At 48.2% G+C, this 22383-nt stretch overlaps 1 protein-coding gene across 4 annotated transcripts; it reads left to right on the top strand.

Moving 5' to 3' along the window:
• The first annotated feature begins 57 nt into the window (after positions 1-57).
• On the top strand, positions 58-22034 carry LOC109648130 (serine/threonine-protein kinase N1-like). Of its 4 annotated transcripts, none has more exons than XM_069524913.1 (22): positions 58-457; positions 13238-13538; positions 13639-13784; positions 13876-13996; positions 14994-15139; positions 15224-15437; positions 15526-15720; positions 15808-15917; positions 16192-16335; positions 16415-16490; positions 16744-16885; positions 17231-17321; positions 18368-18459; positions 18792-18864; positions 19038-19129; positions 19238-19414; positions 19559-19621; positions 19718-19794; positions 19986-20128; positions 20203-20310; positions 20421-20501; positions 20952-22034. In XM_069524913.1, the coding sequence occupies exons 1-22, from the start codon at positions 437-439 to the stop codon at positions 21153-21155; spliced, it is 2817 nt and encodes a 938-aa protein (XP_069381014.1). In that variant the 5' UTR covers positions 58-436; the 3' UTR covers positions 21156-22034. The 4 variants fall into 4 exon arrangements, with proteins under 4 accessions (XP_069381014.1, XP_069381013.1, XP_069381012.1 ...); XM_069524912.1 differs by lacking the exon at positions 58-457 and adding an exon at positions 9536-9712; XM_069524911.1 differs by lacking the exon at positions 58-457 and adding an exon at positions 9852-11328.
• The last annotated feature ends 349 nt before the right edge of the window (positions 22035-22383 follow it).

The raw sequence follows: 22383 nt of genomic DNA, 5'->3' as shown, positions 1-22383 counted from the left end.
CGGGCGGAAGTCTCGCAGCAGTGACGGCGCTGTGACCGGACACTTGTTTCCTCCATCAGTCGGAGGTTTTCCGCAGAGCTGAGCGGGAGAGAGAGCTGCTCCTCCGGGGAACGAGTCCTCGGAGTCCCGCGGATGAACCGGAGTCCCGGCGGGATGAGAGGATGAGGACGAGAGGATGAAGATGAAGGATGAAGATCACTCTCCCGGAGCCAGGTGACGGTCTCCTCCTCTTCCTCCTCCCGGCTCTGCTCACCTGCTCCACCGGCTCCATGCTCAGTCTGCTCCGGGACTCTGATCTCCGTGCGGAGCTCCGTGTTTAACCGAGTGACCCTCCGGAGGATTTCCGCCGCAGCTCCGACTATGATCCTGTGACACATCGACACAACTCACCTGGAGCCTCCTTCTTCCTCCTGATTGGCTGAGCAGCAGGCTCCTGATGGCTAACAACGGGCTACAGGTGAGTTTAACAACTGTGTGCGGCCAGGAATGAACAGATGTATATTATACAGTATTATATAGTATTATATATAGTATTATACAGTATTATATACTATTATATATAGTACAGATGTATATTATATAGTATTATATAGTATTATATATAGTACAGATGTATATTATACAGTATTATATAGTATTATATATAGTACAGATGTATATTATACAGTATTATATAGTATGATATATAGTACAGATGTATATTATATAGTATGATATATAGTACAGATGTATATTATACAGTATTATATAGTATGATATATAGTACAGATGTATATTATATAGTATTATATACTATTATATATAGTACAGATGTATATTTTACAGTATGATATATAGTACAGATGTATATTATATAGTATTATACAGTATTATATATAGTACAGATGTATATTTTACAGTATTATATAGTATAATATACTATTATATATAGTACAGATGTATATTATACAGTATTATATATAGTACAGATGTATATTATACAGTATTATATAAAGTACAGATGTATATTTTACAGTATTATACAGTATTATATATAGTACAGATGTGGCTCAATGACACATTAACTTTCTAAAAAGGTATTAAAACGTGGTTTCAATGTAGAAGTAACACAGAACGCAGAGTATTTGTTAAATACGTTTGCAAATGTACTGTTTTCTGTTTTTTATTGTCCAGATATTCTTCATCTCAAACATCCAAATATACATTTAAAGTCGGAAAATTCATTAAACAAATGAAAAAAATCAGTACAGTGATTCGTTTTATATTTAACAACCACACTTCAACCAAGTATTCTGCGGAGTAAATGAATATTTAACCTGGTGGCATCACCTGAGAGTAAAGATATGACAAGTCAATGACAGATGAAGGTTCCTGGACACTGTCCAACCATTATTATTGGTGTGGTTGTGTTTTAATTTACAATATCGTCATATGTTGTCATTCAGCGTGTTACGCATCTGAATTCACATTTAAAGAAGGAAAAATAACAAACACACAATTAGCCAGTGTGTGTCTGCGGGGGTGAGGATGTGTGAGATGGAGCAGTGTGGTGGTGGCGATGGTGCAAACTGAAGCTCAGATATCCCGACTCCGTCCTGCAGTTCCCACCGACGAACACAGACGCATCTTGTTATCAAAGCTTTCCTGCAGACGAAGCGCCCGGAGCCTTCGAGCTCGACGCTCACCACATTTTAACACGGACCCGTCAGGATGCGTAGTCGTCTCTGTGGCCGTCACACACACTCACACTGAGCAGACGGGAAGTTTCCCACGTTTGTGACTCAGCGACGACTGGAGCCGTGTGGACGGTCTCGTGTTTCCTGCTTCCACCGGCCTGGAAGTCTGAGGGGACAATGTTGGTGCAGGAGCTGCTGCAGCGTCTCCCTCGGTTTGGGGGTTTGCTCCTTCACACATCTTCTCCAGCTCCTCTTTCAGCCGTTGGTGTTTGTCGAGCGTCTCGTGTTCCTGACGTTGCTGTTGCTATGGACGCCTTCCTCTGTCACAGCCGCCACCGCGTCAGATCAAGCATCACCGCTTCATCCGTCCGGATCTGGAGGTTCCACGGGATCTCACCTTTGGAGGTGTCCTCCATTTTGATCTTAGGACTTCCAGTCCAATCTCAGATGTTGCAGATGTTCCTGTGCTCACTTGGTCATGACGTTCCATTTACGCCGTACCTGCGTCCATCTTACACACCGGGCCCGGTCGTTTCCGAGGCCTGAATGTGGGCGTGAGATAATCAAAATATTTGCAGATGAATTATCTGCGCATCAACTCATCACATCAACTCTGTCTTTGTGTAAATGGACCTTTAGCAGCAGGGATGCAGACTCGTAGACTCGTCACATCAGAGGTACAGAGTGTTTTGAAGTCAATGGATAAAAGTGCATGAGACAGAGTTCACCTCCTGCGTCACCGCTGGGACCCCCCCCCCCCGTCACTGATCGATACAGACAAACAACCAAACACAGTCAGTGGTCTTTTTAATATTTCTAAAAGCCGACAAACACCGTTTCTCCACGATAACCTCTATAAAGCTCCAATTCCCCCGAAACACGTGAAACGATTTCCCAGTCGAGACACGGCGGTGCCCTCGGGTCGCGGCAGGGTGAGTCATGGTCGGTGGGAGAGCCTCAGGTCTCATCGTGAGTTTCAGTTCCGTGGGGTCTCAGTCCAGCTCAGGACACAACAGAGGAAAATGTTAAATATGGATCAGCTGAGGATCGTGCACGTCGCTCTGTGGTTGCTAACCCCTGCCACAAGGGTTCACTTTATCTGTAGTGGCTCCTGCAACACACGTGAGGACATGAAACAAAGTGCGGTGTTGTCAAACGCTGGTTTGTTTCTCACACTCCATCCTTTATACGACCAGTTTGACTCGGTGACGCTGCTGAATCGTTTGTTTTGAGTCAAAATTGGCTTCCTCCTTTGAATTTTGCACTTTCCCCGAAGTGGGATGGAGCCTGAAGTGTTTCCTGGAAAGCTACGTTGTGTGCGTGTGTGTGTGTGTGTGTGTGTGTGTGTGTGTGTGTGTGTGTGTGGGGGCACGAGGATCAACAGGAACAGATAATGTGGGTCATGGTGCAGCGTCACAGCAACACACTTATAATTTCAGTTTACAAAAGGGGATTTCCATGTTCAGAGAGTGTCTTCTTCAGTCACTTGAAAACAAAACTGGTGTAACTGAAAGACAATGACTTGACATTCTTGATCTCGTCAGAAACACCAGCGATAGACGGACACTAGAGACTTAGCTCAGCTGCTTTTATAATAACAATATCGTCGCTGACCCGTCTTTGCTCACGGCGGTTGAGCAGTAAAATTCTGTCCCCATGTGTAGAGACTTTATTCGAGTGTTCCTGTTTTTCAAATGTCAACCGACTACAGTAGCAGGGATGCAGCCTATAATTCCTCTGCGATCGCCTGAGCTGCACTCCGGCAGTTTCTGCACCGATCAGATGAATCCTGCTTCCCCCCTGTGTGAGGAAGACGAGGGTTCAGTCTTCGCTGCAGCAGACCAGCAGACAGGCGGCGGCTGACTGAGATCAAGGGGTCACGTTGGTGACGATGACGTGCTGAACCTGTCGAAGAGCAGCGAGGCACAGCGGCGCTGCACCGACACTCAGCCGGATGTGGAGCTTCTCTTCCTCACTTCCCCCGTCCGTTTGACAAAAACACATCATGCACAGAAAGATGTAGCTCAGCTGTCGGTCCCTTCTTGTCGTCTCTATCTCGTCCCTGCTGACGCTCCGACATGAATCGATTTGTGGCCTGTTTATTTTTCTCCTTCAGAGGCTTTAAGACGTGTAAATGAAGCCTCCTGCTGAGGACGTGAGCGCTCAGCTGACAACAAACCCCACACTCAGGTAGCTGAACGCTCTGCGGCCGCCCTCTCATGAATTCTTTATTCCTGTTGGTTTCCTGTCATTATCGTCTGTGAGAGTTCTGCAAGTCAGAGGAGCCGCTGCCTCTCCAGGAGCGAACTCCAGATGACTTTTTTATCGATCACCGCGGGCGGGTGGGAGACGCTCTGTCCATTTCTTTAATGGCATCTGAAGACTTCTTGAGCAGCTGCCGACGTCTGCCGACGCGTCACATGTGTTAGGATGAACAGTGATGTTTTGAATCACACTCTGCAGCTGCCACTGCGATGGAAATAATAGGATTAAGAGACAGCAGACTTGACTGTGTCTGACCCCTTAAGATGGTAGCATTGTAACACACACACACACACACACACACACGCAAGCCCCCAACATCCAGACCCTCCTGCTTGAATCCAGGATTAATCCGTGTCTGCAGAAATCTGTCTCCCACAGACACCAGTGGAAAAACATGCAACTGCTGCATTACAGCTTCAATGCACTGATGGAGCTCATCAATAAAACCAATGGCTGCACCATCTCACCCCAACCTCAGTCACCAGGGAGCAGAGAGTGCCAGATATATATATATATGAATCCCTTCAAGTGGTGGTCTGTGTCTGTCCTGTGTTTGTGGGCCAGTCGAACGGCCTGATTCCCTTCAGCTGACCAGTCTGAACAGCTGTTGCAGCTACACGCCCATCACCCACCAGACTTTCCCAGCTCTGCTTATCACCGACACCCGGACAGAGAGGGAAACAATCTAAAGACGACAGAGAGGGACACGCTGCAAGTTAGACGGGTTACTCGTGTCCGTCTGTGTCGTGGCTCTTTTCTAAGCTGGTTGTGTGAGTGTTTCAGGGCTTTGAGGGATTTCTGGTATTACAGGATTGAAGAATGTGTTGCTAAGAAGGACCAGTGAGAGAAACATATCGTAGATTTAAAAACTCCGTACAGCTCGTTCCTCCGCCGCAGTGTCACCGCTCACTCATTGATGTCAGACCTCTAAATACGTGAGGCCGAAGCTGTTCAGTTAGAAAGTCAAGAGAAATGGACGACTGTGTGAGTGTGTTTACACCTGAGTCGCTGGAGATGAGTTACACCGCCGCTGCACAGAGGTCATGTGACAGCCTGTGTGTTGCGCTGCCGCAGTGGTGTTGGGTTTAAGGGGAGCACAGACCTGGGGCTTCGTGGGAGCAGCGGCGCGCTGGGCCCGAGATAATACCCTCAACAGTGGAGCTATTGTTGTTACCTGCACAGATAGTAGCGGGGAAGCCCAACGAGGAGGCCGCCCCTCAGAATGTAACCCAAACTGCAGCTATTGTTATTAAAGTCTCTGTGGATGAATTGAAAGTAGCAGCCAGGTGCTTTGTCTTGTGAGTTTTTCACCCTCCGGAGAGATTAGGAGGGTTGTAACAGGAGGAGTATAAATAGTCTAACGAAGCCTCCGCAGAGGGGAAGTCCAGAGAAGACGAGAGCGAGACTTCTGAGGTAAGTTCAGTGCGGATCGTCGATTTGCTACGTGACCTGTTGGCATCGCATGTCGTCCTTGCAGCTGCTGATTCGTCACGTTTTATTAACGCAGTCCGTCTTCATCCTTTTATTCCATGTACCTCAAACATGGAGCTCATGACAAAGTGAGACGCACATTTTTTTCCTCCAACTTCTGTGTGTTGTGTTGCATCAGTGTCGTCCGTCAATGCTTTTGCGTTGAGACACCGTAAAAAGGCTTTTACAACACATCAATGATTCACACACATGCAGCTCTCTCGCGCACTGTATTAATCCATAAGTGCAGTAGTGTAAGTACAAAAAGAATAAAACTACAGTATTAGTACAGACCTGCATGCAGTCAGTAGCGTCACTAAGCTTGAGGCTGAGATTCTCAGACAGGGTGGAAAGGTCACAAAGATTCGGTCTGAATACAAGGACGACCTGACGCGTTGTTGGCTCTGAGCTTTTTACTTTTTACAACGAGAAGAATATTCAGCTGCACAAACCTAAATGCGGAGCTAATCCCCCGATTTGACTCTTTGCAGATGAGTCACGACTCTCTGTTGACTCCTGTGACCTCAGAGCACCTTCCCTCCACCAGTGGCCTCCTGGTTTCATCGACCGTTATACTGTTTTAAAAATAACACAAATCTCAACATGTGTGTTTTCCCTCCTCTTGTCGTGTCTTCATGATTACGAATGCCACGCTATCGTAATCAACGGCATCAGTAAAGAGGGATCATCATCTGCATTATGGAACAGACCTCTTATCCCCCTCAGCCCTTCTGCCATAATCATTTTTAATCTGCTTTCCACGTCCATTACCGTCATGGCTGCTCAACCATTCCCTCACACAGCGACCTCTCAGCAGACATCATCACTCAGCACTGAGCGCTGTGTGCCTCGCGCTGCCAAGCTGCTCACAACCACATGTGAAAAAGCCGGTTATCAAACATTTAGCGACTACGATCAAGTTTCTGTCTTTATGCAGCTCTCCCTACTTGAATTGATTTGCACACGTGTCCCCCTGAGAGGTGATGTTCTTCAGTCCTACAAAGACAGAGTTCGGGACGTTGGTTTCTACTACTTCCTGTGCCTGACTTCCATTGCATCCAAATAAATGCCCTGGTCGTCTTCTGCATTTGCGTAGCCAGCTTGTCCTGCTCTTACTCTCGCTGCTATGGAAGGGCGCCTTTCTCGGGCTGTGTTTGAAGAGGTCTAGTTGCACCACTGTAATGCGGTCGGTCTTTAAATGCAGCCTCCAAAGGATGCAGCCCTCGAGTTGGAACAGAATTGATATTTGGCCCGGGAACACCTCAGGATCCCACAGGAGGACCCGCAAACCACTGGGATACCAAAGGGATATTGTGCTCCCACCATGAACCAACGATAAGTGTCAGAAAGCGGATGGATCTCCCTTTTCTTGCACCCACCTCCCCAAACTGGAATCACAGAATCACGCGCTGGGGAGTGGTGAGAGTGGTTCTTCCTGTAGAGCCATGAAGAGCCTCATTGCTCCGAGTTACACCCTAATCCAGGTTGACTGTTGTAGGTCAACAACTTTGTTTCCTGTCCTCTTATTTAGGCAGGTGGTGCGTTCTGGCCCACTTCACAGAACCGTGGGTTCAAGACCCTCTTACTGGACAGTTTTGGTCGACAGTTGAATGAACTGGCTTCATTATCTGAAGATAACGAATCTCAAAAACAGTTTTCCAGTTTTTTTCCCCCAGTGTCCTTCACTCGTCCCATATGTGTCAAGCTTCTGTTACACGCATGACAGAGGCAGATTAAGCATGTGTACGGCAGAGCTTTTCTCACTGGGGCCTTAATGCCGCCTTATTCCTCAGGATTCTGCACAGAGCGACTGTTTGTTGCAGCAGAGACTCACAATGGACAAAGCTGGGAACACAAACACGTTTACAGTGTTTACCCAAGTCTCTTGAGAAGATCGACCCTTTCACAAAGATGCCATTCATGCTGATCTGCTCCTCCTACAGCTGTGGAGCGGACACTCACACAAACACCCCCCCCACACACACACACACACACACACACACACACACATGCACACCGCCTCAGACAGATGTGCACTGAAACACACACAGAACACTCTTTCTCACCTAACCCTCAGGACAGCCGTTCTCCTGTTTACCCAGACCGGGAGAAATCGTCTGCTCTCGTGCACGTGAGGCTTTCTGGTTGTACAGAGCGTATATGCATAGAGCCGTGATGCACTGTGAAACGGCAAAAGGAGATTTGGAAAGAGAATGTTCTCTGGAATATGAGGGATTTTAAGGGATTAGCAGAACACGCACAGTCCAAGGTGCAGTCTGTAAACTGTTAACTCACTCACAGAGGGCCAGAGTTGACTTTCCTTGTTAGAATTCGTTGCTTTGCGACACCTTTCAAGTACAGATAGAAATATAATATGGTTTATTAAAGACTGAGGCCGAGTACGTAGGTTGTCCTCTGTTTTCCTCAAGTTGTGCTGCTTCACGTTTAGAATCTGTTAATAGATCATCTTCTGACTTCACGAGGTAAATTCAATCCCTCTGTGTCCAGGTTTCACGCTGAACTAAGATTATGCTAAGCTAAGATGGCTATCCGTACAGATACGGGAGCGGCTTCCATCCTCTTCAGTGTTCGGTGTAAATCTGGAGATGTGGACTTGACTTTGTTGATAAACCATAACTCGCCAAACTAAATCGTGTTTAACTGCACTTCATGTGAAGCAGAGGGAGATCGCTGAGGGGAACAGAGTCCTGAGGTTAACTCTGCACACGTCCCTCAGATCTGCAACATTTCCTCCTGTTAGTCTTCACATATCCAGATGACGGTCTTACGCTGGTGTTTTATTCATGTGTACAAGTCCAGTGTGTGTGTGTGTGTGTGTGTGTGTGTGTGTGTGTGTGTTCAGAGAGATTAATTGGAATTCACTTTCACCCGACCCACTGCAAACTCCAAACCACCCCCTTTAACCCAGATCCCATCCACTGCGTGCAGACTGTGGAGACATCAGGATGTGAGGAGAATTTAAAACTTACATCCACTCTCCCAACTTCTCTCCCTCTCTTCCACGAGCTGCGCCTCACGATGTAACACACACACACACACACACGTTATCATTGTGATGAATGGCACTATTAAGGGAAATGTGACCTCTTAATTTTCCTCTTTCTCATTTCATTTCTTTCAGCGACTCTTGTTCAGTTTGGTTTTCCTAACCCTGATAACCCACAGTCTTTTCCTCTCTCCTGACGTTGTCACTTCCTTTACCGACTTCACTCCTCGGGTCACATTTGTTTCTGCGGCTTTAAACCGTATGTGACACTTCAAGGCAACAACAACAACAACAAAAAAAAAAAAGGCCACATCTACACAGATGATGGAATATTTATTAAACCACCTCCGCACAATATCTGTCTTCGGCTACATTTATAAAATGACGTCTATATTTGGCAGCATATTAACAATTAGGTTAAAAGTCCCCAGCCCCGTCATTGTTAATCTTTATTATTGCTTTGTGTCATCTGCAGTTGTTGGTGAGTGAGAACCTGGATGAATGAGTTAGGAATCCACCCCCCCCCTCGACTGTCTCTCTACCCCCCAACAAAAAGGACTCCATCTCTATTTTAGGCGCAGGCACAGCTGACGGGCCCTTAAATCTTAATCAAACGGATTTGGGGCTTTGTGTCACCCACAGACGGCTCCGGGCAGAAGTCTGCCAACCAGACTGTGACACAGAAGATGATCTGTGACATATTGGTAATGTGATAAAGAAAAGTGGGGCGAGAGAAAACGTGTAACTGTGGAAAGAAGAGCACATACAAGCAGGGGAAGATGGACGGTGTGAAAAATCAGTTGATGATGAATTTAAGTCCTGCAGACGCGTCACAACATGACTCATGACTGTTCCCTGGTGGCTGGTTGGTGGTCGTAACGAACTGTAACCAAGAAAACAAGAGTACAACCAGATGTTGATTGGTCGAGCCCGTGTTTCAGGTGGTTGCGGTTCAGAAAGATGGACGTTAGAAGGTTAAATCTCACAGTTTCGTGCTCTGTGGGTCAGTTTGAACCAGGTGAACAGACGAGACTGTGACTTTAAGGCCCAGAACTATGAAGTGAAGGGATGTTAGTTCCTGATACTGTGGTCAGAGCAGTTTGACTAAACACAGACACGGGAAATGAGGCGTCGCTGCAGCTTGTGTTCAACTTTGACTCATTCAGAATTGAGCTGATGAGGAGAGTGGACCTGTATCTGCGAAGTTGAGAGACAGTATGGATGCATGGGGGCTGTTATCTCTGCAGCCGCCGCTCCGCATCATACGGGGAAATCTGAGAGTCCGAGCTTCTGGGTAAGGAAATATTTTACTGCTCAAAGATGCACAGAGCGTTTACGTGTTTTATCAAAATGAGGTGCAGAAAGAACAGCTGCCTGTATTTTTACATTTACTGGCCAAACTTCATGATATTTCACTTCCTATTCCCCTGTAGGAGTGAGTGAGTGAATAAGAAGAACTAGACGTTGCTTTGGCGTCTACGAGCATGAATCCTTTTTGCGTGGTGCCACAGATACAGATAGAGAGCCAGCGAGAGCCATCTGCCGCACAGCGAGGGCTCGGAGGTCAGTGACCCTGCACCGCAGAGCGTCTGAGTCAGAGAAACCCGTGGACGTGTTTGTGTCTTACTGACAGGAAGAGGACAGGAGCCGGACAGCAGCGACACTGTCTGTAGCCAATAGGACGCTCGTGGTCCCGCTCTTTAGTGTGACTTCAGATTGTGTGGCCTGTAGCTATCAGACGACTTCTGTTATCAGTTAATTGACACGTCAGGCTCCTGCAGGAGATCTTCGTGGTGCGACGCTCGTCATGAGCTGTGTCCCAGTTCAGGGGCTGCATCCCTCTGAGGACTTCAGAGGACCACGAAGGCTGAACCAAAATGATGCGGTCTGGTCTACGTAGGATTTCTGTGAGCGCCATCATCAGCTCGTCCCGATAGGTTGGACCAGGAGGGATCCACCCACTGGATTTTGTCGTTTCTCGAGGGTGGAAGGACGCATTCGAAGGAGCCTCCGAAGGATGCGGCCCCCTGAATTGAGACACAGCTGAAGACGCTAAACAAAGACGGACGTCATGTGAAGCCATAGCGTCCAAACCAACCCTGGCGGATGGCTGCATGGCGAGACGTCACGATTGAGACTTGTGATCGGTCGAGCTTGCGTATCGGTGGGACGTCCCTCCGTCCTTCAGTCGCCACAGCGCAGACTCAGGTTTCAAACGTGCAACATCCACGATATTTTGGTTTTACTTCTGCATTGTGGGAAGTTTTGCTCTTTATCCTCTTATTTTCTTAATTCACCACTCTTAGTGTTTTCTCATGAACATGCGAACACAGACCTGCAGGTGAATAATAGAAATAATTATGGAGATGTATGCAGTCATGTACTGTTTTGCACACGCACACACACACACACACACACAATGATCTGCTCATTTCTTTTACATGACCACAATCTTGCACAACAGCTTTGGAAAGCCAGTAGCAGGAAGCTGTGTGTCTCTGAGCTCTTTCACTTACAAAACCTTCGTCGATGTGTGTGCACGTCTGTCGCATGACGCCTCTATCTGGCCAAGAGCAGAACAGGAAGCAGCGGGGTGGAGATCGGTCCACGCTGCTCTCTCTTCCTCTGCCACATTCACTTGCTCTGAATTTAGACCGGCTTTTGATTCCTGGCGGGAAGGACATCCTGGATTTGGAGGAGGCAGGAATAGCGCTCGGTCTCGGTGTGTGTGTGTGTGTGCATGCGTGTGTGTGCGTGTGATAGGGGACAGAGGGAAGGAGGGGGCCTGGGAGACGGACAAGAGGGACAGTCACCAGGAACATGGCCAGTGAGGACGCACTGGAGGAGCTGCCCGGGTATCAAGCAGTCGATTCCCCCGTACCCCTTGAGCAGAGTGACACTGAGTCTTTGGTAGGAAACTGTAGCCGACGGAGGCCTCAACATGGCCGCCTCTTCTCTTCCCTATCCATCACTACGGCCCTTCTCTTTTCTGTCAGCTTCCTCGTTCACTTCCTGTCTCACACATCTGTCTGACAGCGAACCACTCGTGAGTTTTTATTCCTGCGTGCCGTTGTGATTCTGCTCCACTGTGCTCCACCGTCTTACTCCCCGCTCCAGAGGGTCTTTGTTGTAAATCACCAGGGACTCAGTTGTATTGTGTTGAACGAGAGTGCGTCACGGCACAAACTCTCCCTTCCTGTCATGGTGCTCAGAGCCGCTGCTCTCTCTGCTGCCTTGATGAACCTGCCGCATCGGTGGAAGTTGTTAAACGATGAGTTCCTTCGTTGACCAAAAACAACACATTTCAGATGTTGATCCTCTTCACGACCTCGTTGTAGTCGGAGGGAAACAGGTGGTCTACCTCAGAGTTGTGCAGTGACATAACGTTGCATGAGAGCAGCAGTTCAAATCCTGCAGCACTCGGCCTGCTCCGTGCCGTTTGGTCGGCTGCTCGGGACGCGGCTGACGGTTGCGCTGTATTGTGTTGCAGATGGATTATGGCTTTAATGAGAGCAGAGCCGTGGTCCCAGCCTGCATGTAGCTGGACGGACACACAGACCTAAGAAGCTGTAATCAGATCTGCTAAGCTGGACGGCTGGCTGCTCGCTGCCGTGAAAGGCCCTGAGCTGAGCGCCCCGTCATTATACCCTCTGTGTGTGTGTGTGTGTGTGTGTGTGTGTGTGTGTGTGTGTCCGATTAGATCTAATGTCACAACATCAAATGAATGCTTGACATTTAAGGTCGGCTTTCAGGCCTTTTTAACAAGTTTGTAAAGAATGTATGTGGTTCTCTGCTCGTCTGGACGATCTGGGCAAAAATGCTGGATAATTATCACGATAACTTTAGTGGTTTGAGAAAGATTTTTGCTCGTCGGGGAAGTTGTTGTGGTTTTTTAACTTTTCTTTGTAACAAACGATTAATTATATGACAGGGTTCACATTATTTTTGTCCCTTGTCTGGTCGTGCATGACGAGGGGGTTAGCTGTGACATCTGCAAAGTCTTATTGCTTCAAGCTATTTTCATTGTGATTATTGGGTCTAATTCCTGTATTTATTTTTTACAAGACCAGAGAAAGAGAGAGATGGTTCAACATGCGACAACTGTGTGGTTTTGTGCCTTAAACCTCGAATTCAGCTCATCTCACCCTTTTTTCTTCTCCTCTTCCACTTTCTGCTTGTTGCCGTTTCCTTTCAGTACAGGAAACTACCAAACGCCCTGAAACTTTTAAATTCAAACTGAAGTATACAAACTTTTTTTTATCTTGGCTTCTTATATCTCTGCCCGGCAGCCAATCACCATCGAGCGGATAACAATCACAATTTATAGATAAATGGATTCTCAAGTTGTGTTGGGATGAAACTTGAATCTTTTATGCATAAACAGCGTGTGTGTGTGTGTGTGTGTGTGTGTGTGTGTGTGTGTGTGTGTGTGTTTCCATCCGGAGGCCGACGGGACCCTGATTGATTTTAGTCTGTATTAATGCTGTTCTAATCTCTACTGATCTGATTAGTGTTGATCAGTAGAGAGCTGATGTGAGCACTCAGCTCCTCACAGCTCAGCAGCTTCCACATGTTGTCAATTCACTCTCAAGAGTCGCTGTGCTCTCCTGTCATCCCACAATGCTTCACTCTGTGTGGTGAAGCATTACCAGCTCTGTAGGTGATAACCTCGGCTCAGCAACTCTCAGCTGAAGGTGTCACTTCTGAAGCAGTTTCTCTTTCAACTCAGATTCAATGATCCCCCAATGCACAACTTTCATATTTGTAATATTTGACTCCTCCTCCTCCTTAACCCTCTCGCCCTCCTTCTCTCCCTCAGAGCGACCCAGGTGGGCTGTCGGTGCTGCAGCAGCTCGGCCTGGACCAAAACTCCGACTTCTCGGACTCCAGTGTGCAGCAGCGCCTGGACGAGCACCGTGAGAGGATCCGCAGGGAGATCCGCAAGGAGCTGAAGATCAAGGAGGGTGCGGAGAACCTGCGCAGGGCCACCACCGACAAGAGGAATGCCCAGCAGGTGGACTCGCAGCTCCGCAGCTCCAAGCGGAAGCTGGAGTCGCTCCACACTCAGCTGCAGGAGCTGGACGCGCACATCGTGGTCAAAGGCCCTGATGATAACACAGGTAGTTCATCCATCTTCATGACATCACGTCAACACCACAATATTGTGTCAGTGGTTTTACATGTTTTATCTCATCTCAACCGCTGACTCCTCCCGCCCAGATACCCCTCAGTCTCCGGGGTCGGTCAGTCGGACGTCGGCCACTCAGCATCGCATCGCAGCCCTGGAGCGGCAGCTAAACATCGAGCTGAAGGTCAAACAGGGGGCGGAAAACATGATTCCCATCTATGTGAATGGAGGAACTAAGGTACTCAGCTGTCAGCAGTTCCTCTCCATTACTGTAATGTTTGATCTGTGCTGCTGCTTCACTCCGTCCCTCGTCTCCTCCTGTTGTCCAGGACAAGAAGTTTCTCCAGACGGCTCAGCAGATGCTGCAGGACAGCAAGACGAAGATCGACATCATCCGCATGCAGATCCGAAAGGCCATGCAGGCCACGGAGCAGTCTGAGGACAACCAGAGTATCCGTCGTTCCTTTGTTTTTCATGCTTCTCTTTTATCCCACCTGCCACTCTCATCCTCTAAACACTGCATATTTTATGATGCAGGTGGTGATGGATCAATTTTTTCTTTAGAACTTAACAGTGTAGAGGCTTCCAGTCACACACACACACACACACACACACACACGGTCCATTACAGACCAGGTTAGAGGCTTATTGATGTTCCTGCATCCCCTTGATGTTGCCCAACAACTAAAAGCCACGGCTCATTTACCAGAGGTTAGAGAGGCAGGTCAGATGCAGGGAGCCAGGAAGGGAGTGAGACTGAAAGGACTGAGTCAGAGATGACGACAGAGAGCAGTGAAAGGCCGGAAGGAGCCAGAGATGAAAGAGAGAATAAGCAGGGAGGGAAAACAAAAGCTCAGAGCAGCAGAAAGAGCTGCAGCGACCCTGCAAAGAACAAACGTACTGATTTAGACATGTGTGGATAACGTGAGTCTCGTGTTATTCTCTCTATTTTAAACCACGGTTTTCAGCTGCAGCAGATTTAACTGACATTCCCCTTTAAACCGCTTTGTTATGCATTTTGTCCAAACCACGATTTTTACATTCTGGTGTTTTAATTCTTGATTGTTCTTCGTGCCAGAATCAGGCTACATCCACAACACGTCAGCTCTGCGCTTCAGGTCTTGAAGATGTTTGGAAATGATGACATGGATACTCACAACCACTTGATTGATGATTTTTTTTAGGTCACGACTTAGCTTTGATGATTCGACCGGCTTCGATCAATAGAAAACAAGCGAACGTGGAGAATCAATTCCAAGTGTTACTGACCCTGTCGTCTTTGTCAACAGCTGCTCTGTTAAATTCTGCATTTTACAATAATAATGTTTGCGGGTTGTCAGTGTTCCCTCAGGATCCGGTGGCAACAAGAAAGTAAATATAGGACTGTCATCGTTCACACACACACACGCACATATACCACGTTACTTAAACGGACTCTGTTTACCAGGTAAGCCAGACATGTGCGGGGTGGAGCTCCGTGTGGAGGAGCTGTGGCATCACTACCGTGTGGACCACGCCATGGCCGAGGGCGCCAAGAACATGCTGCGACTGCTGGGTGCGGGAAAGGTCCAGGACAAGAAGGCCATGGCTGAGGTCGGAGCTCTGAGATTTCACAGGTTTTGATTGATACGTTCGGTCGTCTGTTCTAATTCCTCTGTCGTCGCCTGTGTCCCGCAGGCGCAGTGTGGTCTGAGCGAATCGTCCCAGCGCCTCGACCTGCTCAGGTGTTCTCTGGAGCAGCGGCTGCTGGAGCTGCCTGAGGATCATCCCAAGGCCTGCCTCATCAAGGAGGAGCTGGTGCTGGCATCCTCCTCGGCTTTCAGCTCTCGTCACAGCACCCCCTACGTCCACAACCAGTACAGCACCCTGTGCAAGCCGTCGCCTCTCACAGGTTCGACAGAGAAACATCACATGTCTCCGCTTTGACCACGATCAGTTTTTATATATTTTTTACTTTTTTTTACTTTCGCTCTTCCCAGGAACTCTTCAGGTGCACCTTCTGGGCGTCGTCGGGCTGCTGGAGATCATCCCCGGGCGGAGCAGAGGGAACCCGGTGGCTCTTCCCTCTCACTCTCTGGGAGACGGACGCTCCTCCTTCAAACTGAGTGGCCTCTACAGCCGCAGCACCAGCAGCATGAGCCTCAAGATCCCGGGCAAGACCGACGAGCTCTCCTGTGTGTACAGAGGCCCCTCGATGTGCCGTTATGATTTTACATTTCATCCGTGAAGAGGCAGGTTTCTGATGTGTGTGTGTTTTACAGCGGAGGTGAGCGCGGTGCTGAAGCTGGAGAACACAGTGGTGGGTCAGACAGCTTGGAGACCGTTTGGAGAGCAGGCCTGGGATCAGACCTTCACCGTAGAACTGGAGAGGGTAAGATTCTGAAGCTGCCTTCAGAGCTGGAGGGGAGTCCAGATCGTTTCCTGAAATGTTCCTGAGGTTCGAAAAAGCCGCTGATTATGGAACAAGTCCCTGTAAACATGTCAATATCCAGGAAGATGTTTAAATGACTAATCACGCAAATGTGGAGCTGTTTAAAATTTAAGGATAATATCCGTCAATAATCCTTCCTGTGATTCTAACCCTGAAACAAAACTACAAACGGACTAAAATCATGTTGTGAATAAATCATGTTGTGTGTAATTAGTCCAGAGAGATGGAGATCGCCGTGTACTGGAGAGATTATCGCTCCGTGTGCGCTCTGAAGTACCTGAAGCTGGAGGAGTTCCTGGACAACCAAAGACACCGAGTGAAACTGGAGCTGGAGCCTCAGGGGCTGCTGCTGGCCGAGGTACAGGACGCAGACCTCACACGTGCATTTACTGCACTTCCTGTCTGTCGCTGCAGCGTATTTGTGATTTTTGTTTCAGGTGATTTTCTTCAACCCAGTCATAGAGAGAGGCCGACGGCTCCAGAGGCAGAAGAAAGTTTTCTCCAAACAACACGGTATGTTCATTTCTCTGGAACTGGGATTATAAATATTCGTACATTGACCATCAGCAGGACCGGGAGAAATCCTACCAGCGTCTGTTGAAAATCTAGGAAGATTTTACCGTCCTCTGCAGGCCGGCCAGGAGTCGTCATAACATTTCAGTTTCATTGTGTGAATTCGTGCCACAAGCAAGGAGTGTGCATCTGGAGATCCAGTCCCAGTCCTCCCTGCAAACAGGAACAATGTGTGTGTCTGTGTGTGTCGCAGGCAAAGCCTTTCTGCGCGCTCGTCAGATGAACGTGGACATCGCCACCTGGGTCCGCCTGCTGAGGAACGCCATCCCCAGTGGAAGCAACGTTTCGGCCTACACACCCAGTTTTTCAAGCAACACGCTCACACGAAGCAGCGGGTGTGTATGAGGAGGAGGAGCATTCATGCGTTCACGGTCATAGATTCAGGTCCCACAAATCCACAGGAGGTATTTATGCAGTTCAGAAAAACAATGATGTGGCTCAGGGGGTAGAGCGAGGCTTCCACTAACCAGAGGGTCGGGCGGTTTGATGCCAGTCTCACCTATACCACGTGCCACAGTGTTATTGAACCCCTAAATTTCTCCTGTGTGAGTGCTAAATAAATTCAGACCATTCACTAGTTTCCCCTTATTTAACGTTTTTCTTCCGTGGTCACACACAAACACAAAATCTGATTCTCTTCTTCTTCTTCTTCTTCTTCTTCGTCTTCGTTTGCTTTGCAGAGAAATCTCAGTGGAGAAGCTGAATCTGGGCAGCGACTCGCCTCCCAAACCTGAGATCAGGAGAGACACGGCGGACGGCCCCGCTCCCTCGGTGAGTGTGACGGGGGACAGGAAGGAGAGCAGACAGAGGCCGGGGAGAGATCTGCATCTCTACACGATCATGTTACCGCTCCGCTCACTTCCTACCTGCAACCTCTGTGCTCGTAGGCCACTGCTCTGTGAGCTGCTGTGAAATCTAAGACAGGCCTGACGGCAGCCAGGGAGACAGAAGAGGGGGAATAATTAGAGAAGTGAAAACCTCAGGGAGACAGATTTAATGAGACGTAAGTGGATGGAGGGGAGATTTAATTTGATCAAGAGCAAATCCTTGTTTGTTACCGAGTGTGAACGGAGAGAGAGAGAGAGAAAGAGAGAAGACGAAAGGGGAATAAAGAGGAGGAGAAAATGAAGAGACGAGTCAAACAAACGAGAGAAAACAGACAAAATATTAAGGATAAATAATAATTAACTTAATAAACAGCAGAATATTAGGTTTGTCTGTTTAAATCAAATGTTTCAAAAGCTTTTTCAAATTCACGGCTCCTCAAAAAGCTTTTTCCCAGTTCATGGATAAAATAATGAGGGTTAATACTGAGCCTTCAGGAAAAGACCTTCAATCATTTAAAATTAATATTTGAGAAAAGAAAAAGAAAAAGTGGAAGAAACAGAATTTAAAACTGAATCTTTTCTCTTCTTTTTGTGATTTAAATAAAAACGTAACGAATCATTTCATGTTCCTCGGGCAACAAGCACGGTGTAATTATGTTCATGTCAATAAAGCACATTTGAATTTTTGGAGAGCGGAGCAGCAGACAGAGAATTGGAGCAGCAGAGAGTCGGGGGCGGGGGATGGGGGGGGGGGGCGGCCTGTGGCAGATGGTCCGACTGGGTTGAAGCATTATGGGATTAATTACTGATGATGTTTTTTAGAGAACTAATTAACAGCGAGGAGGGAATGAAGAGGACGTGAGGAGGGGAGGAGCCAGGCTGTGGGCCAGCGGGGGGGGGGGGGGGACGAGCTTCAGTATCTGTTTGTCTGTTTTTACTGAAGGTCGTTCCAGATGTTGACAGATGTTTTCTCCTCGTTCTCTCTCGCAGGAACAGACGCCGGTCATCGAGCCCCCGTCCACACCCGACGTCCCTGTTCACGAGCAGCCGCCCAGATCGTTGTCCCAGAATTCTTTACGCAGGTGCACAAGCAAGGACCCCCCCCCCCCCCTCTCACACACACACACATACACACCTGAGCTTTTCTTATTGCAATATGGCCGACACAGCTTGACACCAGAAACACTCCCCCGCACACAATATGCTCCTGTGTCATCACCATTTTTTCTACGGGTGAATTCATTAATGTGGCATATGGCGAGAAAATACTTTTAAAAATAAAGACAACGAACATTACTCGCAGCGAAACATGACATTTTTTTCGACGTTGGGTTGTTTGGCTCACGTACAGGAAGTGCTCCTCTGGCCCCGTGTGTCACGTTGCCGTCACTAATCTGTCTGTAATCCTCCTCAGAGCCAGCAGAGGCCCCCTCTGCCTGCAGGACTTCAAGCTGGTGGCTGTGCTCGGCAGGGGCCACTTTGGAAAGGTGCTTGTGCTTCTGTTTCCCTCGAGATGAGCAACACGGGAGCGTTTAGCAGCAAAACCTTAATAAACACAGTCTGCTGAGTGTGAAACATGAAAAGATTGTTCAGGTTAGAAGATAGATTGGATTTGCGTTTTTGTCTTTCCGAGTGATTAACGAAGCGTTGGACTCTGCAGGTGCTGCTGTCGGAGTACAGACGGACCAGCAGCCTTTTCGCCATCAAAGCCCTGAAGAAGGGCGACATCGTCGCTCGGGACGAAGTCGAGAGGTAACGGCGGCGACCTCGAGTCACGACAGGAGTTCATTCATTCGTTCACGTTCTGTAACTGACTGTCTCATCGGCGTGCCCCGCCTCCCCTCCTCTGTCTGTCTCCAGTCTGATGTGTGAGAAGCGGATCTTTGAGACCGTCAACGGCTCCCACCACCCCTTCCTGGTCAACCTGTTTGCATGTTTCCAGACACCAGAACATGTTTGTTTTGTCATGGAGTACACGGCGGGAGGAGACCTCATGATGCACATACATGCTGACATCTTCTCTGAGCCGCGTGCTGTGTGAGTTCTGTGTGTGTGTGTGTGTGTGTGTGTGTTTTCTCAGAGTGTGTGTGTGTGTGTGTGTTTATGCTCACACAACCAATTAATGTCTTAAGCGTGACTACGTAACAGCGTGCGTCTCCGCGTGTCGTGTGTGTGTGACAGGTTCTACTCGGCGTGCGTGGTGTTGGGTCTGCAGTTCCTTCACGACCATAAGATTGTGTATCGGTGAGTCGGAGGATCGTCTCCAACACACACACACACACACACTCTTTTCTCTACACTCCGTATCTGGTGTGAAACCGGTTTTCTTTTCTTCGTCAGGGACCTGAAACTGGACAACCTGCTGCTGGACACCGAGGGCTTTGTGAAGATCGCAGACTTCGGGCTCTGTAAAGAAGGTGAGCGTCCATCATTTATTCATCACATCAGTCTCCGTCACCAGGTGAAGAACAAAGTTCCGTACATTAACGAACTTTCTTGCTCTGCATTATTCATCACACGTCTCTCATCGCACCGCTCGGTCAATAATCCGTCCTCACGCTTCAGATCACTTCTCCCCCTCACCCTCCTCTGTCTTTGTCTCCCTGAGGAATGGGATTCGGGGACAGGACCAGCACCTTCTGTGGGACCCCTGAGTTTCTGGCCCCTGAAGTGCTGACTGACACGTCGTACACCAGAGCAGTGGACTGGTGGGGCCTCGGGGTGCTCGTCTACGAGATGTTGGTCGGAGAGGTGAGAGGACACGAGCGATTCGATTAGTCAAAGGTCAAGTTCACGATATTTAACTATTTGTCTTCTCCTTTCAGTCTCCGTTCCCGGGTGACGATGAGGAGGAGGTTTTCGACAGCATAGTGAACGATGAAGTGCGTTACCCTCGCTTCCTCTCCACCGAGGCCATCGGCATCATGCGACGGGTGAGACTCAGCCTTGTGCTCCTAGTTTCCTCAAATAATTAAAGTTGTTTATTTGACCTCTCGGAGTTCAAACGTGTTTTTCTTCCGCTGCTTGTTTCTCTGTCTTCCAGTTGTTGAGGAGGAATCCTGAGAGACGTCTGGGCTCCGCGGAGAAAGATGCCGAGGATGTGAAGAAACAACCTTTTTTCAGAGTGAGCGTGAACTTTTAAAAGCTTTTCTCTCAAACAAGGAAACTGAGTTCAAGGTTTAATGATAGAAGAACTGACAGGGGCAATTATTTTATATATATATGAACATAATGGGGATGAATAACAGATTTTTCATCTTATTTTAAATTTAAAGATATTTCTTGATAAAAGCTTGAGTGAATTTTAATATCTAATATAAAACAAAGCTTCATTAAAACGTCTAAAAACAATCAGACCTATTTTATATATATTTTTAAATTTATTTTTTAATAGACGTCAGGTAGATTTTTATCATCAGTGGCGGTAAAGAGAAGAAATCCCATGATCCCACGCTGCTTCATCAGCGTAGCAGCACATTCACTCGTGGATGTTTGGGCCTTCACAGAGAAAAGTTCTAGTTTGAAGTTTGTGTTGCACCTTTAACATTAACGCGAATATCAATCTGTCTCTCAGGGTCTGGACTGGGAGGCTCTTCTCCAGAGGAAAGTCCCGCCACCGTTCATCCCGGCCATCGGAGGAAAAGAAGACGTCAGCAATTTCGACGCGGAGTTCACAGCCGAGCCTCCCACCCTCACGCCCCCACGAGAGCGCCGCACGCTCTCTCGCAAGGAGCAGGACTTCTTCAAGGACTTTGATTACACCTCCGACCTCTGTTAGGGTCAGGGGTCAGGGGTCGTCGGGTCAGGAGCTGCCCACTGCCGCCCACAGACTCCGAGAGGACACGTAAAGGCCGACTCTGTGAGGGGGGACTTGATGGCGCTCTCTCTCTCTCTCTCTCTCTGTGTCTGTGTTTGCGAGGGGATGAAGGACGGGCAGAGCCGAGCGCGTGTGAACGTGGGGCGGATCAGTGGAGTGTGATCATGTGACGCACACATACGCGGCGTCACGGATCTGCTCACCCCCAGGTTATCTGGAGTGGCTTTATAGAGGAGGAGGACGTTGTCATGACGACAGAAGATAATCCAGATTATGTAAAAAAAAAAAAAAAATGGATGATGAGATGATGGATGCTGTCGTCGGTCCTGCGACACAGCGAAGCAGCGATTGTACTGAAACGCTTCACGAGCCTCAGAGTCACCGAGCGATGATGACAGGAAACAGTTTGTGTCTCTTCCTCCTGCAACTTTCCCATAATCTCTTGTCCCCTTTGTCTTCGCTGTGTGTCGCTGCTCAGTGTGTTTCGCTGTGTTCCTCGCCTCCATCGTGAATGTCTCCGCATCACCCGCGCACGAGCACACGGGGGAGCCAGAGGACCGAGAGGAGCCTCGGAGCTGCCTGCGTGGGTTCACACTGGGAGTCTTGTGTTGCTGTTTGTGCGTCTTGGATCTCGCGCACGACGCCTCGGCGCCATCGTCTCTCCATGTATTTCAGCACAACACTGATTTTTAAACTTTTTCAATGACGACAAGCTTTTACAGATTTTGTTTCTTGTTTTTGTGATTTTTAGTTTTTCTCCCTCGTCTGTTTTCTCCGTCTGTCAGTTTGCTGGTGAAACGTGTTGGAACTATGACTCAGTAAAGATGTGAACCCAACACACAGGAAGTGAGCGTCTGTCGTCATTGGCTGTTCCGTTTATCATTGATAATTAGAATATGTGAAGCAGTGACGAGGACGACGTCTTGAAAATCATTTGTCTGTTTTCGTGAGTTGTTCTGATTGGGAGTTTGGAGCACAGACTGATGTTGTCGGATGTTTCTCCATCCACCTGAAGTAAAGATGTTCTGCTGCACCAGGAGCCGATCATCTCTTTATTCAAAGTTTGGAGAAGCTCAACAGGCAGAACCTGAACCGGAGCATCCGTTGTTGTGAGCGTGCTGTTCCCAGCCGCTGTTTATTCAAAGTTAATTAATGTATCGTCTAAATTGAACAGAGCACTTCTTTGGAC

The sequence above is a fragment of the Paralichthys olivaceus genome, chromosome 5 (genome assembly GCF_024713975.1).
Source record: "Paralichthys olivaceus isolate ysfri-2021 chromosome 5, ASM2471397v2, whole genome shotgun sequence".
Lineage (NCBI taxonomy): Eukaryota > Metazoa > Chordata > Actinopteri > Pleuronectiformes > Paralichthyidae > Paralichthys > Paralichthys olivaceus.
The sequence above is the reverse complement of the archived record's forward strand: the minus strand, read 5'-3'. Positions and strand labels throughout refer to the sequence as shown.

Bases quoted from the DNA above. Each gene is read 5' to 3' on its own strand.
- LOC109648130 (XM_069524910.1), top strand. From the start codon at position 10,525: ATGGCTGCATGGCGAGACGTCACGATTGAGACTTGTGATCGGTCGAGC. The intron at 10,627-13,237 runs GTTTCAAACGTG...TCTCTCCCTCAG, and splicing joins TCGCCACAGCGCAGACTCAG to AGCGACCCAGGTGGGCTGTC. The intron at 16,336-16,414 runs GTACAGGACGCA...TTTTTGTTTCAG, and splicing joins AGGGGCTGCTGCTGGCCGAG to GTGATTTTCTTCAACCCAGT.